Source organism: Lissotriton vulgaris, chromosome 1_2, assembly GCF_964263255.1.
Source record: "Lissotriton vulgaris chromosome 1_2, aLisVul1.2, whole genome shotgun sequence".
NCBI lineage: Eukaryota > Metazoa > Chordata > Amphibia > Caudata > Salamandridae > Lissotriton > Lissotriton vulgaris.
This window is the reverse complement of record NC_141686.1, coordinates 70,581,816-70,598,371: the sequence shown is the minus strand read 5'-3', so window position 1 is coordinate 70,598,371 and position 16,556 is coordinate 70,581,816. Positions and strand designations below refer to the sequence as shown.

General features: G+C 43.9%; 1 protein-coding gene across 1 annotated transcript in view; it reads left to right on the top strand.

The window, feature by feature from the left end:
• The window catches only part of LOC147733931 (sodium- and chloride-dependent GABA transporter 1-like), a 292,502-nt gene extending 280,960 nt beyond the window's left edge, over positions 1-11,542 (top strand). Inside the window, exon 14 of the mRNA XM_086953601.1 lies at positions 11,028-11,542. Within this exon, the coding sequence (XP_086809727.1) occupies positions 11,028-11,135 (108 nt within the window). The 3' untranslated portion in view covers positions 11,136-11,542. The remainder of the gene's footprint in view (positions 1-11,027) is intronic.
• Positions 11,543-16,556: the final 5,014 nt, after the last annotated feature.

Below are 16,556 nucleotides of genomic sequence, written 5' to 3'. Positions count from 1 at the left end.
ACAATCAGTTTTGCTTTTGTTTAGTAAAACGTATAACTTAAGTTTCAGTAAGACACAATGAAAGATGTATCACATGGGCAACCGAAGTGGAGTCATTTCTTTCTTTCTTCCTTTTTTTCTTTCTTTCTTTCTTTCTTTCTTTCTTTCTTTCTTTCTTTCTTTCTTTCTTTCTTTCTTTCTTTCCTTCCTTCCTTCTTTCTTTCTTTCCTTCTTTCTTTCTTTCTCTCTCTTTCTCTCTCTCTCTCTGTATCTCTCTCGTGAACAAGCTCACACACGAATGCTCACATGCACACTCACATACACACACCTCGATATAACCATCACTTGCAGCACTTGTTACTAAGGGCCCGATGTAGGTGGCCTTTACCGGTCGGTAACGGCCGATTTCGGCCGTTACCGACCGGTAAATGGGTCAATGAGATGTAGGGGGACCTTGTTTACCGATTCAGTATTTTTACCGAATCGGTAAAGTTACCGAATCTGTAAAATACCGAATCGGTATTCATACCGATTCGGTATTTTACATATGTAGGTGGGACTCTTCTGAGTCCCAGAGGCCTTACAGAATCGGTATTTTACCATGAAATAAAACCTCATGGTAAAATACCGATTCCGGTGTGCATGCACATATGTGCATGCACACCTATGCCATGTGACAGGCAGACCTGCCCTTGGGGCATGTATGCCTGCCACATGGCACCCACTCCTGTATTGGGGGTGCCAGAGGGTGTCAAAGTGACACCCCCTGCACCCTTGATGGATTCGGTATTTACCGATTCGGTAAATACCGAATCGGTAATGCCCATTGATTCCTATGGGCTTCAAAGCCCATAGGAAGCAATGGGCATTACCGATTCGGTATTTACCGAATCGGTAAATACCGATTTTTACCGAATCGGTAATCAAAACATCTGGATTACCTACATTTCCCCCCCTCCAATTTACCACTTCTTTAATACCGAATCGGTATGATTCGGTATTTAAGAAGTGGTAAAGTGGAGTTTACCTACATCGGGCCCTAAATATGGGAACCCCTATGGTGGGATGGTAACGCCATGACGTCAAAAGGATTATGGCAAGAGGAGAAAATTAAGCGAAGTATCAAGGAGTGACTGGGAACCCACGTCGCACATGTACAACTGAAGGACACGCTCCCATCACACAAGTGTATGCTCCTCAGTGAGACTGACAGCTGTTAAATAAAGCAAGAAACCAGCAGATTAGTTGCTCGCTTTCTTGGTAGTCCGCGGGACGACAGAAACATTTTGTATTAAGATTCATGGCTGCTTTACGGGATTCTGTGTGTGTATTTCTTTTTTAATCAGGCACTGGAACCCGTTTTCCTTGATTTATTGCTCCTCTAACAATCCTGACCTATATGAAATGGTTTATAGATATTGTGAAGGCCAAGCAAACGAAAAACATAAAAATGCACTATCAATTTTAATCCAGGACTTAAATTGAAACGAGGATCTTTTTCCAGCTTTTTGAGCAGAGAAGGTCTTTTTTCCGCCTCATTTACTGTAGGTCCATGAAATCAGTTCTAGTGTACCTGCGCTCGATAAAATGATCTAACATAACACAACAGGTCTTACCATGAAATAATGTAAAACATCAGACCACTGGATAACAAAGTGATAGGGAATAACATTACAAAACAGCTTAACGTAACGTAACAGTGCCTTGAGACCCTCACGGGTGAGTAGCACACTTGATAAACCCCTGATTGATTGCTTTGATACATTTGTGTTGAAGAGGGATCCACGAGCAGACTGAAGATTGATTCATTATACTCTTAACGCGTACTCTATCTGAAGGTCTAAGTGAGAAGGTCCTTGCAATTTTAGGCATAAGTTTAAACCAGGAATAAGGAACAGATGTTATGAGATAGAATGGGCTGCTGTTCCAGACAGTGTGGCACACGTTCATGAATACACCCAAGATAAGGTAGCCAACCCTACAAAAAATGCACTCTACCGGTACAGCCAGCGAAGGGTGTGTCTAGTCTGGGTGACATGGTCTTTCTGGCTGGAGACCGATCAGACAGTGGCATTTTGGGCTTTCTGTACCCGATTAATCTATTATGAGACCAATACCGAACAAATTGCGATAATCAAATATGGAGTTGACAGTTGCCTCCACCACTAAAGTTCTATACCTGATAAAAATTTTAAAAAAGTGGGTGGAGACAGCTGCAGAAGACTGATGGTTCAGAAAAGGGGGTGGTGATGGACAGAGTATATGAATTAAGCAGAACACTCCTACCCAGTCAACAGATGGTGGCTTGATCCATCACCGTTTTTTAGCTCACTGCACCATCCCAGCTCAGAACCTGGCTACATGCAAATTAGTCTGTCCCTGGCCCAGTGCATCATGGGAACAGGGCAGACCAAACTACCAAGCCAATTCTTTTACTGGAAAGGAAACAAGCTTCCGGAGGCCGGTTTCTGGCATTACAGCCGTCTTCGGCCCGGCTTGCTTGAATCCTGATGGTGCAGTGAGCAAGGGACTCATGTCTGAGCATACCCTTCCACGCTTATGGTGGACAAAACGATTCAGAAAAGGGGGTGGTGATGGACAGAGTATCTGAATTAAGCAGAACACTCCTACCCAGTCAACAGATCAGGGCTTGATCCATCACTGTTTTTTAGCTCACTGCACCATCCCAGCTCAGAACCTGGCTACATGGAAATTAGTCTGTCCCTGGCCCAGTGAATCATGGGAACAGGGCAGACCAAACTACCAAGCCAATTCTTTTACTGGAAAGGAAACAAGCTTCCGGGGACCGTTTTCTGGCATTACAGCCGTCTTCGGCCCGGCTTGCTTGAATCCTGATGGTGCAGTGAGCAAAGGACTCATGTCTGAGCATACCCTTCCATGCATATGGTGGACAAAACGATTCAGAAAAGGGGGTGGTGATGGACAGAGTATCTGAATTAAGCAGAACACTCCTAACCAGTCAATAGATCAGGACTTGATCCATCACCGTTTTTTAGCTCACTGCACCATCCCAGCTCAGAACCTGGCTACATGCAAATTAGTCTGTCCCTGGCCCAGTGCATCATGGGAACAGGGCAGACCAAACTACCAAGCCAATTCTTTTACTGGAAAGGAAACAAGCTTCCGGGGACCGGTTTCTGGCATTACAGCCGTCTTCGGCCGGCTTGCTTGAATCCTGATGGTGCAGTGAGCAAGGGACTCATGTCTGAGCATACCCTTCCACGCTTATGGTGGACAAAATGATTCAGAAAAGGGGGTGGTGATGGACAGAGTATCTGAATTAAGCAGAACACTCCTACCCAGTCAACAGATCAGGGCTTGATCCATCACCGTTTTTTAGCTCACTGCACCATCCCAGCTCAGAACCTGGCTACCTGCAAATTAGTCTGTCCCTGGCCCAGTGCATCATGGGAACAGGGCAGACCAAACTACCAAGCCAATTCTTTTACTGGAAAGGAAACAAGCTTCCGGGGACCGGTTTCTGGCATTACAGCCGTCTTCGGCCCGGCTTGCTTGAATCCTGATGGTGCAGTGAGCAAGGGACTCATGTCTGAGCATACCCTTCCACGCTTATGGTGGACAAAACGATTCAGAAAAGGGGGTGGTGATGGACAGAGTATCTGAATTAAGCAGAACACTCCTACCCAGTCAACAGATCAGGGCTTGATCCATCACCGTTTTTTAGCTCACTGCACCATCCCAGCTCAGAACCTGGCTACATGCAAATTAGTCTGTCCCTGGCCCAGTGCATCATGGGAACAGGGCAGACCAAACTACCAAGCCAATTCTTTTACTGGAAAGGAAACAAGCTTCCGGGGACCGGTTTCTGGCATTACAGCCGTCTTCGGCCGGCTTGCTTGAATCCTGATGGTGCAGTGAGCAAGGGACTCATGTCTGAGCATACCCTTCCACGCTTATGGTGGACAAAACGATTCAGAAATGGGGGTGGTGATGGACAGGGTATCTGAATTAAGCAGAACACTCCTACCCAGTCAACAGATATGGGCTTGATCCATCACCGTTTTTTAGCTCACTGCACCATCCCAGCTCAGAACCTGGCTACATGCAAATTAGTCTGTCCCTGGCCCAGTGCATCATGGGAACAGGGCAGACCAAACTACCAAGCCAATTCTTTTACTGGAAAGGAAACAAGCTGCCGGGGACCGGTTTCTGGCATTACAGCCGTCTTCGGCCCGGCTTGCTTGAATCCTGATGGTGCAGTGAGCAAGGGACCCATGTCTGAGGATACCCTTCCACGCTTATGGTGGACAAAACGATTCAGAAAAGGGGGTGGTGATGGACAGAGTATCTGAATTAAGCAGAACACTCCTACCCAGTCAACAGATCACGGCTTGATCCATCACCGTTTTTTAGCTCACTGCACCATCCCAGCTCAGAACCTGGCTACATGCAAATTAGTCTGTCCCTGGCCCAGTGCATCATGGGAATAAGGCAGACCAAACTACCAAGCCAATTCTTTTACTGGAAAGGAAACAAGCTTCCGGGGACCGGTTTCTGCACCATGAGGATTCAAGCAAGCCGGGCCGACGACGGCTGAAATGCCAGAAACCGGTCCCCCGAAGCTTGTTTCCTTCCCAGTGTAAGAATTGGCTTGGTAGTTTGGTTTGCCCTGTTCCCATCATGCACTGGGACAGGAACAGACTAATTTGCATATAGCCAGGTTCTGAGCTGGGCTGGTGCAGTGAGCTAAAAAACGGTGTTGGATCTAGCCCTGATCTCTTGACTGGGTGAGAGTATTCTGCTTAATTCAGAAACTCTGTCCATCACCGCCCCTTGTTGTTAAATATCCAGATTTGATGGGGCACACAAAGGTCTACAGGCAAAATCAAATTAGTGTGGCCACCTATGACATATATTGCATTCCCTACTGGTGGTAGCCAGTAGGTAGTTATAGTTAGGATCTGATTTCTATTAAAAAGCTGTTTTTGATTTGCCAATAACTTTGGCATTGTTTGACAAATCTTCACGAAATTGTCAAAGCTAATTTGAAACTGACTTCAGCTCCTGTTTTGAAAATGTTGTGGTGATGCGTGAAGCGGGGGCTGAGGAAAAGGTGGCGTCCCAGAACGCTTTTTCTCTTTGTTAATTTCCATAGGAAACTTTGGACACAGCTACAGCCGAACTGCTGAATGGAAGTGCACCACATTTGGCAAAAAGGTAGCTCTAGGTCCAGAAAGCACTTTTTCTTTAAATGGTGTAGATCCATTTAGTATTCTCTGAGAAAAGTAAAGATTTCTCAGATATACAACTGTGACCGCTGTGGATTTGCCTGCCAATCTCGTACCTGAAATCTGATTGGCTGCCAACACTTAAAACTAGAAAGTGTTGGCAGTCATCTTGTGAGTGGGTTAAACCGAGTCACAAGCAATAACGTTAAAAAAAGAAAAGGGGGCAGGGTAGAAACCCCTTCGGCCTGTTCAGGGGTTCCCACAAGGACCCCCAGGGCACAATAAAAGAAAGCACTTTTAAAAAAACTATTTCAACGGGAGTCGTGTTGGATCCGCAAATCCCTCTGAAAAAGGGGGGTGGGGGGGTAGCTCAGGGACCAACTCCTCCCCAGGGCTCAAATTTCTGAAATGCAGGGGGCCATGCACCCCCCACCGACAGAGGGACCGCCACCGCCCCAGGGCTATGTCTAAAATAAAGCGTTTAGGGGCTCCCGTACCCTAATGTGGCCCAGGGAAGCGCCACTTGCCAGGAGCGCACTTGAAGTAAAAAAGGGGGTCCGTTGCAGACCCCCTGGGACCACCACCTCCCAGGGCTATAGAGAAGATGGGAGGGTGGCTGCGCGGCCCCCCTCCAGGACACCTCCACGGCCCTAGGGACTGCCACCCTGCAGAGCCGGCTCCAGCAATGTCCTGAGGTGCCCGCCCCCGGTACATTGTAGTTTGCTCTGGCTTGGCAAGAGCAAAGCTCCCGCCAAGCCATAGCAAACTCTGCTCTGCTTCATAGAAGCGTGATCATGAAAAATGCTCTTGGTTCCATGAAGCATGTTAGAAGCTCCCTCTGCCCAAAAGCAATGCCGGCTCCCGCAGGAGGCAGGGACCCAGAAGGGACCGCGGGGGCCTTGAGGCTCCCCTGTGGTCCCCAACAAAAGGCCAAACCCAGGGTGATGGGGGATATTTGCCTGGGTAGGGGGGCCATGCAGGCCCCCACTTCCTATTTAAAAAAAAGCCATTAAGGCCTGGCCCCAGGGGATGGGGTCCAAGTCACGAAATTGGCCTCAGTGGGGAGGGAGGGCGTGGTGCCCCTCCAATATAAAAAAAAATCAATTAAATACGGGGCAGGCCTCTGGGGGTGGAGTCCCTGGGGCCAAAATTGGCCCCGAGAAGGGGGGCCATGTGGCCCCCCCTTCCTTTATTTTAAAACATTAAAAAAAAAAGAAAAAGGCGTGGACCTGCGGGATGGGTTCCCCATGCCTAAATAGGCCTGGGGAAGGGGCCCTCATGAATCCCCTCCCTTAAAAAAAAAATCTATATATATGAGGCGTGGCCCTGGGGAATGTGGCCCTCGGGCCGAAATCGGTCTTACAGGGGGACTAAAGTGGGCTTTCTCCACCACTGCAAAGTGGCCTCTCAGTGCACTGCTGGTGGGGGCATGAGGTCCCCTTGCCTCAGGACTAAAGTGGAATTAATTCCCCAAGCAGCAGTGCACCTGGAGGCGTATTTGCAGAGTGGTGGAGAAAGGGGGCATTTCATCTGACCACCTCGCAGCAATCCAGCAGTGTAGGCCTTACTGAAGGCTCTCAAGGACCCTCAAGAGCCAAGGGGACTTCATTTCCAAAATAGTAGTGTGCCAGGAGGCACTTTGCAGAGTGGAGGACGAAAACCTCTCAGCAAACCCACTGTGTGGGATTTGCTGGAGGTAACAGGAGGAGTTGTTGGCCCTCTTGGACCCTCAATAGCCAAGGGGACTTCATCCCTCTACTTGTAGTGCGTCATGAGGTTCATTTGCAGAGTAGTGGAGTCCCTTGTCCTGAATAAAAAAGACAAAAACATATAGGGAGCAGGGTAGGTATACACACAACACACCCTCTCACATTACACACTGCATCTTATTTCAATTTTGTCCTGTCAATATATTGACAGGTGTGTACCTCCTTCACACACATTTGCATATAATCACAATTACAATTTGCAGATCTGTATGTGCTCTGCAGAGAAACCACAAATTGGAGGAGTAATTCAGAACTCCTACAAGACCCACTGTGATAAATTTGCAATGCAGCTTTCAATCATGGCCCACCCACAACCTGACCCCACACAGCTACATGGGAACAACTCTTTGCACACTATAAATAAGTAATATGTTGCATGAAAAACTACAGAAACACATCATCCTTAATAAAATGAATGCTCTTAGGGAATGCAAGGGTAGGGTGACATGAAACATAAACAGGAACAACATTGCTGTTTCTAGGCTTGAGTGGGTGGTGTCTATTGTTGCTGGGTGTGGCCGACGCCGGGGTTGAAGTATGGATGGGGGCAAGGTGACAGGACATTTACAGGTGGGACACAGGCTCCCCTAGCAACGTCACTACCCACCTGGGTATGTAAAGAGACTTTGATTTAAAGAGGCCATTCAATACAGACAAAAAAATTTCCCTTTATCAATATCTACATTGCTAACAGTCAACATTTTCAAATGCTTGTTTGCTTGATTCCTACTTGGGATTGAGAGCTATTTTTACATCATTCACTGAGTTGTCCCTTGAAGGTGAAACCTACATTTTTCACCATATCAGCGACAGGAAATGTTTGCTTAAAAATGGAAATAAGTAGATGATAGAAGGGAATTACCTTTACCCCCAAAGATAAGTTTCATTTTGAGCAGTTGATTTGCTAATAATTATAGTGCAACTAACACACCGTAACATACTCTGTAGTTAAGACATATTTATTTTTAGATCATTTCATACAGAACTAATTATTGTCATGCAGGATTATGCTGCCACATTGGTATTGTTGACCGTCTGGAATTTCGGACCTAAATAAAGCTTTAGGAATACGGGATGAAGTAAAGTGAGGAACCATGAAAGGCACCACAAGAAAATCTTCCTCAGAGCAGTACATGCCAAGTGACACTTTGGCCCTGATTAAAAGTTTAAGATTTCGTTTTTAGCTCACGTGATAAATAACGAAACCACAGGGCAAGTTATTTTATTTATTGTATGTGATAAATAACCTACCAAAGGTTATAGGGAATAACATGCGGAATTTGGTGTTTAACACACCAAAATCAGCGCGGTGCAGTAAATACTGTACAATTTCCCCTGTTAAATATCGGCAGTTGAACCTCCCAACATTTCATGGCAGCTATTGCACTTAATGGTCGCTTTGAGGAAAAATCTAAAGACGTGGCTGTTTCAGAATTAAGATGCTTCTGCGTTACAAGGTTGTTTCAGTCCAGTGCCAAGACACCACTGGGTAATTGTGCGCTATAGAAGTTATATTAACATAACATAATGCATCAGATAGTTATTAGATGCGTTAAATACAGCTAAACTTGTAATTACGACCTGTGCTCAAACAGAGGTTTATGCACAGGTCAGAATTTAGCGGTCCACTTGTAATCAGGGCCTCTAAGGGAGATAGCTTAAAATGACTAGAACCAAAGGATAGTATCTACCTTGGCTTGTCTACTTAAAAGTATGGGCTACTTCATGAGATCAAATATGACAGAGATGTTTAACATGATCAAGATAAAACCAAAACCTTCAACCTTACAAAATAAAGGGCATTGACTAGACTGCAAGAAGGGCAGTCTCTTTCCCAAGTATTGGCTTAACCCCTTCGCTGCGGGGGTTAATCCCCCGCTGTGCTGGGGGGGAGGGGGGCACGCACAGCGCCCCCATGCTCATGACGAGCTCAGTTCGTCACAGGTGTATTGCCTCCCGTGGAACGCTCAGCACAGCGGGGCAATTCTCCCCGCACCTGAGCGTTCCACGGGCCATGACGAGCTGAGCTCGTCATGAGCACCGGAGCGCCGTGGCTCATGACGAGCTCAGCTCGTCATGAGCATCCAAGGAGTTAAACCCAGCTGCGGGGATATAGTTAAATCCTGACTTCTGAGACCTGCTGTGTTTATCACTTCCTTCGTTTGAATTCTGGCAAATCCAGCTCACCTATGTATCCTTCAAAGTTCAGTAAACTGAGTACAATTAACTTTGTATAACAATAATCCCTATTACATGAAGTTTTTAAGGATTCACATAATCTGGGCCTAGAAGTTCTGGTTGATATTCAGTTTAGATATGTGTATAGATTTTTTCACTACACTTGACCTACAACCATGTTCCGTCTTTTACCAATAGCAATGTCAACACTTTCAATCTAAGCAAAAGCTGGTTTTATTAGCAAATAGCAACATTTCTTCTGCTTTTAACATTTATGCCTCCATTTTAAATAAATTGGAAGATTAATTTCTCCCATAGTTTTTCTTTAAATCTACTTATAGCTGTTCCCAAATCTTGTCATGTAAGCCAAAAGATATTAGGAGGTGACTGTACATGAGGTGATCCTTCTTATAATATGTAGGGATCTTTTTTGGGGGAAAGGGGAATTAGAAAAGAGAAACTCAAGCCTAGCAAAAGGATTCTTTCTTAGATGGATGAATATAATATAGTCTCCACGTTCAATTTACCATACAGTGCACATCAAAATATGGACCCTGCAAACCATCCGCCCTATTTAGAAAAAATATTTTGGAATACATACTGTAATACTGCTTTACCTTCTTAAAATATAATTAACAGACTTACAGCCAGAGATCTCTGCCTCCAACTCCTGTCTGTTCTGCATGGAAATCTTCTACCCTATTGATGGATATCCCTGCCCTGGTGGTGAAGATCACACACTTAGATTTAGGACCTAGTAGTAAATTAAGAAGGGACAAAGGGAGTGGTTGGAAAATGGTGAAAGTTACTCCTAACTTTGTGGAGTTAAGGGAAATTGAAAGAAAAGTAACATTCTTCAATTGTACTACAGCTCTACTGCTGATACAATAGGCTACATGCAGCCTATCCTTGGAGAAATTCAGGATCCATACATGACAAATCAATGGAGGCAGACAATAACACTAAATCAGAAGGAGTTACCTAAAATATATTCTTAAATAAAAAATATAATTAATCATTATTTAATTCATTTTAAGTTTATTATTAAATATTCTTTTTAAATTACAATGTATGCCAATATTGAGTATACACAATAACATTTTAATAAAATAAATTATAAATAACTTATAAAAACATATAATTACGAATAACATAATACATAAATTGAATCCACGATTGTGACACATTCAATACAAATGATACTGTAAGTTGTGGGGGAGGTACAAATGCTATTTAATTTAGTTTAATTTTATAAAAACTTATTATGTTAAAATTTAATAACATGTTTCAGTACAGATGTGTTGTCCCTTTTTACTGCAATAGATCTAGATGAATAGGAGGTAGGGAATGTGTTTTAATCTTTTTAATAAAATAAACAATCTTTATTTTTTAGTTTAAAGTTAATTTTCTTACAATTCCCAATTACTTTCTGTGGAGAAATCACTGCCCGAGATGATTCCCACCCCAGTGGCAGAGATCTCCACAAAGAAGCAGAAGGTAACAAATGATAACTTTCTAGTCATACATTGATTTGTAGAATCTCCAACCCCTCATTTGAGAAGTGTGGAGACTCACAAGTCCACACAAGGTGTAAATCTACATGAGAAAACTGTGAATTTAATTCATATGAATATTTACACCTAGATGCTACTCAGATCTACATATGAGGAGATCTATTCATGCAAATTTACGTTTGTGAATAGGGCCCCATGTTTGCAAAGTGGCAACCATAACAAAGGACATTTTAGACAATTTGAGGTACTACATTTCTGATGGACAGATAAAATCTTTCCTCATAACATGTAGTAATGTAGAAAATGCTTGTTTCTCTGATTTTTTTCAATACATTTGCTTTTGTAAATTAAATTTTTTTTTGTGTTTTCCTGAACAGCGCTTTCAACAGATGACACAGCCCCGAGTGGAGGACAATGCTCACAATAATGAACTTAAGCTGATGAGCCTGCAGAATGGAAAAGACTCGGACCCCACTGCGGTTTAGTCAGAAATTGAAAAGAAAAAGTAAACTTTGAACTTGATTCTTAGCTGCTACCCATTGGTGCTTCTCAAAGATCATCTCCTGTATCCTGTCAGCTTTCTGAGACTCACTCCCATCGTCACTTCCGTCAGATAAGAAATCCCCTAACTTATGTCCTCTGTTTATAGGGTAACTACCATAGGTGTGAATCACTTCAAAACAAATTTAATTTGCAGATTTGGAAATAAATCAACATAGACATTTTCACTTCTCCTCAAACATTAATTCCTTGTTCTATTTTTAATGAAAGTCATATGAGTATATTACATTACTATGTGTACACTAATAAATATTGCAAGTTGTAACCCAAAATCAACCTCACAGTTGATTTAATGTTATTGCCCCACACCATCTTAGTGCTGATTGCCCTATTTGGATCCTGCTGTCTTATAAATATGTAATTTTTTCAAGGTGTAGTAACGTCAAATATCTTCTAGATGGCACTCAGTAATTTGTGTCAATAAATTGGACATCAAGCAAACCAGTAAAGTAATTCTGGCCACAAGTGGCATCCTGGTAAAAGGGAGGAGCTTCACTGTATGTTTAATTTATGCTGTAGATTTCTCCCCAGCCCAGGAGCATGCAAATCTAAACACCAAACATGGAGCTCTTTATTCTCCAGCATGCAATCTCACTCTTCTTACTGATTATGTAATTACCATTAATAACCACACCTTAAAAACTTCCAACCAGTTATTTACTTCCTCTACTGAGTCTACCCAGAGCCACAAGGGTCCTAGCACACATAGTTTCACAGCACTACATCTCCCCTTTGTTAAATAAAATGTACAAACAACAAATACATTGTATTTTTTTGATGAGTCATCGAGGCACTCACAATATTCGACCAGCTCAAGTGACAGGAAGTAGTTAAGAAGCACTGAGTTCAGGCACACATGATTCAGGTTCTGATGCCTGATCTGGACTGTCAGATGGGACGGCCTCATTGGTAGGTGTAGGAGCTGGTGGGGATATGTGTTTGAAATCTGATGAGTCCAGTGTGATGGACTGTCCAGGATGATGTGCAGTCACCATGTATCCTTTGCACTTCACAACCCTCAGAGGATCGACAGCAAATGGAGTCTCTATTTTCCTCTTTTGCTTCTGCCTAATGAGAACTTAGACACTTTCATCGTAGACTCTCTCTTGGTCTCTTCGATGCCTATCAACATGTGTCTTCATCTTGCACTTGTAAGAAATGTCGGTGACACAAACATTGTGGTACAAAAGGGGGTGGTGATGGACGGAGCATCTGAATCAATCAAACACTCACACCCAGTCAACAGATCTTGGTTTCAACCATCACTGTTCTTTAGCCCACTCTGCCACCCCAGTTCCGACATGGCCATATGCAAATCAGTCTGACCCTGTGCCTCATGGGAACAGTCCAGCCCGAACTGCCAAGCCATGCCTTCCCTGGACTGGATTCAAGCTTCCTAGGACGGGTTTCTGGTATTACAGGCGTCTTCAGCCAGGCTTGCTTGAATCCAGTGGCAAAGTGAGCAAGGGACTCACGTCTGAGCATACCCTGCCAACTTATGGCGAACAAAGCAGTACAGAAGGAGGTGGTGATGGACGGAGCATCTGAACCAATCAAACACTCACACCCAGTCAACAGATCTGGGTTTAATACATCACCGCTCTTTAGCCCACTCTGCCACCCCAGTTCAGACATGGCCATATGCAAATCAGTCTGAACCTGTACCTCATGGGAACAGTCCAGCCCGAACTGCCACGCAATGCCTTCCCTGGACCAGATTCAAGCTTCCTAGGACCGGTTTCTGGCATTACAGCCGTCTTCAGCCAGGATTGCTTGAATCCAGTGGCAAAGTGAGCAAGGGACTCACGTCTGAGCATACCCTGCCAACTTATGGCTAACAAAGCGGTACAAAAGGGGGGGGTGACACAAACATTGTCAGCACTCAAGGATCACTCTGCTGTCCATTTTAGCAGTTTGGCTCCGATGGCTCTCCCAAACAGCAAGGTGGTGGGGCTTTCGCCTGGTTGTGGAGTGAGGAGTTGAACAATAAGCACAGAGGGCTTGACACAGGGTGTGTTTCAATTCAGTCCCCTCAAGTGATGCTTGCTGAATAACCCTTTTGAGAGTACCCAAAAAATGTTCCACAATACCCTTTGCGTCGGGCCACAGAGGTGTAATCTTTTGATGCTTGACATTCATTCTGACTAGGATCTCTCTGAACTCCATTCTGTTGAATGGTGGACTATTGTCAGATTTGAGAATGACGGGGTTACCCCATGCTGCAAAGATGTTGTCCAGCCGCTCAATGACCTTCTCATGTGTTGTTGATGACTATTCCTATACCAAAGGGAAATGTGACTATTCATCAATGACTACCAGGAGATGATGTCCGTTACCTAGGGGCCCAAAGAAACCAACTGCAATCTTTCCTCAAGCATTTATAGGAAGGTCAGACATGGTCAGTGGATGTTTAGTCACTTTGGGGGAAAGGCAGTTACAAAGATGACACTCTTTAAGTTCTCTCTCAACTCACTCGTCTAAGCGCGGGAACCACACGTTCTCTCTCAACCCTCTCGTCTAAGTGTGGGAACCACACTTTCTTAGGGCTCTTTTGGTAGCTACAATACTTAAATTCTTATTTATGATCCCATTTCCTCTGTTTTTATACACATCTTTTTCAGTGATCATGGATCTATCCATATCCCTCCAACTATGGTGTGTCTCCTACCCCCCACTTCTGGGCATTATTATGTTTAGCGAGGACCAACCCCAGGGGGACCCAACATTGTTCAGTATGGGTTAAATTAGTGGCCTCCCATATATTGAATAAACAGAGCTGGGGGGTGTTGGCAACCGCCTTCCCACACACCTCCTTCAGTTTGGATGTTATAGCACCATAGTATGATTTAACACTCCCGGAGAATATGGCAGAAAGTTCCCTCTTGAGTACAGTGCCGAAGGCACCAGCGTCTTCTCTTTTCCCCATTTTAGTCAAAGTCCCCTCTGAAAGATAGTATCTATGAAGGATTTTGAGTTGGATCAGTTTGAGTTTCAGTGGAATAGCTACTTAGTGTAGGGAGGCTAGTGCTTCCTGCCAGACATCATCTTTTAAGTTCCCTATGTCTGCCTGCCATAGTTGTCTGAGATGTATGAGAGTGTCAGGTAGGTTGTTTCCCAGCTTTCGATATGTCAGTATATTGCATATTGGTACATCGGCTCTATTAGGAGTATATCTTCCAGTGGAGGCGCCTCGAGGAAGCATCTCCACCGGGGAAAGTGGACTTTAGACATGACATATTTGTAAATATCTAATCGCTTCAGAACTTGCCAATTTATACTCCGCTTACAGCTTAGTGAATGGGGTCATCTCTTCCTTGGTCCAGAGATCACCTACTGTTGAGATGCTGATTGTGTCCCACTTATCAAACCCTGGGCAGTTACTCAATCTGCCTAATTGTTATGCTTCCCACAAGGGTGTTGCTTGCGTAATTTTCTTGTGCCACCTAGTTGCCTGGTGCCATATTACAATTGTGTGGGCCTGTGATGTTTTGGTGTTTTGGGTTTGTGTAGACGTCTCTTTTATATCCTCCTGGGCCCATTAGCCATCTATCCATCTGATAATCCGGTTCGGTTTGTGGGCCGTGTACCGTTTGATTGACTACCACTAGTTAGGATGCCCAGTTGCATAGTTGAGGTTGGGTAGATCGATACCTCAACATAAGGTATCACAATTCTTGAGCCTCTCAATATAACACCTTTCTTGGTCAAAAACAGTTCATCCTGTAATTTTATTTTATTTTTTGTAATTCGACATTTTGAACAAGAGGTCGAACACTCTTTTTCCAGGACTGAGCTAGAGTGTTGTCTTTAAGAATATACATGTTCTTGTCAGCATTTGTACCCTCAACAATATGTTTGATTGATATTGCCAATGGCATAGTACTCCTCAGCTGTCTTGGATGTCGAATTGTGACGATTTAGTGATACTCATGAAAATTAATCAGCAGAGTTCTGGTCTTTTCCCGGTTTGTGTACAATTGTATAATCATACTCCTGCAGTCTCAGACACCACCTTTCTATTTGAGGAGGCATCTAGGCTTTCAGATTTTCTAAAATGGTGAGTAGCGCTTGGTGGTCTGTGATGATAATGAAACGTTTTCTGTACAGAAACACATGAAGATGTTCACAGGCCCACACTATAGCCAGACTCTCCTTCTCTGGCTTAGAATAGACACTTTTGGTGTCAGACAGGTCCTGACTAACATAGGCCACATTATTTCTCAGAGTATTCAGATGATCATTATGTTGAGTAAGGATTGCCACCAGCCACACCATGCCAGCATCCACTGTGTTCTCAATGTGTAGTTTGGAGTCAAAGTAGGCCATCTCAGTTGCATGTTTTATTCCTTTTAACCTTTGATCACATTTAACAGACCATTCAAACAATACATTTCATTTTGTCAACTTCCTAATGGAGCACTTAAAGTAGCAAAATCACAAATGTACCTTGAGTAATAGCTGGGCATATCTAGACAGGATCGCAGTTTGATGAGATTTTGCAGGAGGCAAGAAGCTGACAGTGCTTTTACTCTGTCAGGGTCTGCAGTCATTCCTCCATCAGAAAATATATGAACAAAGAATTTGTGAAACTCACACTTTGCTGCATTTAGAGTAAGACCTGCATCAGCAAGTAATTGTCACACTTGTGTAAAAGCCTTGTTGTGTTTTTTTTGTGTCGCTGCAAATTTTGGCACCACCAGTAAGGGCAACACCCTTGCCGTAGGACCATTGGAGCACTCAATGATGTAATGCTTCAACAATGTTTCAAGTACTTTCTCAACGATTTCTTGCAACTGGAAAACAACTCAGGAGTGCTGCTAGGCAACAGGGTGAACATCCTCATTTATGTGAAGTAGAACTTTTATTGTCTTGAGCCTGCCCAGGCTGTGAAATAATGAAGGGACTGGCCCACAACTTCAAATTGAGTGTGGAGGTTGTAATTGATAGATATTATTCCGTTGTCAGCAGTTGTGGCAAAGCTAACTAGGCAAGCACTGGACGAAGCTTCTTAAAGAAAATGATTTGTTTCTTGCACAGATACTGCTTTATGTCTCAAAGTCGCTGTGAATAACCCTTCAATCTGCAATGGTTTAGAAGCGCCCCATGTGTATACTTTCATGTTTAACTGGTGGAGAAATGGCACAGGAGATAAGTTGTTGAACTTCTCAACTGGCAGGATGTTAACCAGCGCACCACTGTCTATAATGACAGTTGTTGGGCAACTATTGACCTTTATTGGAATCTTGGCGCAAAATGAGTTTTGTTGTTTAGTTTGGTGGTTTGGTTTTGTCATTGGTGCTTCCCGGCAAGCAGCCAGACCTAAATGTGTCCATTGTTCATCAGTT